General features: G+C 57.1%; 1 protein-coding gene across 1 annotated transcript in view; it reads right to left on the reverse strand.

Annotated features, from left to right (window-relative positions):
- Nucleotides 1-1,532, reverse strand: part of PLA2G6 (phospholipase A2 group VI) — a gene marked incomplete at its 5' end in the record, with an annotated part of 14,460 nt that extends 12,928 nt beyond the window's left edge. Inside the window, 2 exons of the mRNA XM_010167987.1 lie at nucleotides 743-955; nucleotides 1,477-1,532. Of these exons, the coding sequence (XP_010166289.1) occupies nucleotides 743-955; nucleotides 1,477-1,532 (269 nt within the window). The remainder of the gene's footprint in view (nucleotides 1-742; nucleotides 956-1,476) is intronic.
- Between the last annotated feature and the right edge of the window lie 7 nt (nucleotides 1,533-1,539).

Raw genomic sequence — 1,539 nt, forward strand, 5'->3', positions numbered from 1 at the left:
TGCGAGGACGGGGGTGGGCAGCTGCCACAAAGATATCTCCCACGCTTGCAGCAGGCCCAGCTGGTGCAAACCAGGGGATTCACCAAAGCCCGGCCTTTTGCCAGGGAAGGAGCGCAGGGAAGGGCCACCAAGAAGCCCTGCCATGGACCCCCTCCCTGACACGCTGCTCCTTCCTCTGCCCCCCAAAGGGGAGCAGCTCCCCCTGCCCAAAGGAAGGCAGGAGACAGGTTAGTCAGCAAGGACGTGCTGCAATTAGTCCCTCAGTCTCCTAACTCCTCGCTAGTCTCCCCTATCCTCAATGAACTGCCCCATGGAAAGAGAGCAAGGACTTGTGGCCAAAAACCATTTCCAGAATGACAGTTCCACTGTACCCCCTCCAAAAAGCAGCTCCACAAGAGTTGTAAAAATCTAACCAGCACCTCTAGAAAAACACCTAAATCCTTCCAGCTCAGACCTCAGAGCTCTGGGCTTTCATACCCACAGCAGCAGGCTGAGGGCCCACCAATAAGCTCACACAGCGACCACTGGACCCCCTTTGCTACCACATCATTGTCGTTCAGGCAAAACACACCTGCACTTTTCAACTTGACCTCAGCAGTAGCCACAGGTGTTAAGCTCCTCCAAGAAGGAATCCCCACTGCTTTGGTACATTAAGCTGGGATACCCTAATTTGGCCCAGCCTGCCCTCCCGAGCTCGTTCCCAGCACCAGGCCCACCAAGGACCACTCCCACCCCTTGCCTCAGGACGTGGTTGTGCCGGAAGCTCTCCCGATGGCCGATCTCTGCCGCCACGTGTGCCGAGGACCAGCTGGGGTGGTTGCGGAAGCAGTCGCTGAGCTGCTGGAGATCCTCCAGCGACAAGGGCTGGCGCGAGCTCTCGTAGAAAGGTCGCAGCTGCCGGGCGTACTGCTCAAAATGCACCAGGGCATCTGCTTCGTTGTCGAGCTGGAAGAGCCTGGAGAAAAGGCAAACACGGCATTGGTCCTGCTCAAAGAAACAACCTCCATCCCATGTATCTGAGAGAAACAGCTCTTCTCCAAACAGTGGGGCTGGGGACGTTCCCATTCCTCCTCATCTGGTGTCACGATTGCTCCAGAGGAAGAAAGGAGCTTACTTCACTAGCAGAAAGCATCTCCTCTTCCTGAGGAACGCTAACTTCTGGGCTGAAGCATCCTGCGCTCCAGATGCTAAAGCAGCAGTGGGTACAAGTGGAAGTGCAGGTACCTGTGGATGTTCTGACCCGAGTACTGATTTCACAGCTGCCTGTTTTCACAGCATTTGGACTCTGCCCTGCCCTCACAAGCCCTTTTGATGACAGCCCCTGCACCAGCACACGCAAGGGCCTCCCACTCCTCCCGAGCCCACTTGCTGACCAAACACATCACCCCACACCCACCGCACAGCGGTCCTGAGCTCGGAGACTTGGGGTCTCTCCTTTCCCGTCTGAGCAGTGACCACTAAACCTCTGCCACTTACCGGAAAGCGACCTGCGGGCTGTGGGGATTCAGCAGCAGGCAATCCCAGGAGCGAGCGGGGCTG

The sequence above is a fragment of the Antrostomus carolinensis genome, unplaced genomic scaffold (genome assembly GCF_000700745.2).
Source record: "Antrostomus carolinensis isolate BGI_N321 unplaced genomic scaffold, ASM70074v2 scaffold5495, whole genome shotgun sequence".
NCBI lineage: Eukaryota > Metazoa > Chordata > Aves > Caprimulgiformes > Caprimulgidae > Antrostomus > Antrostomus carolinensis.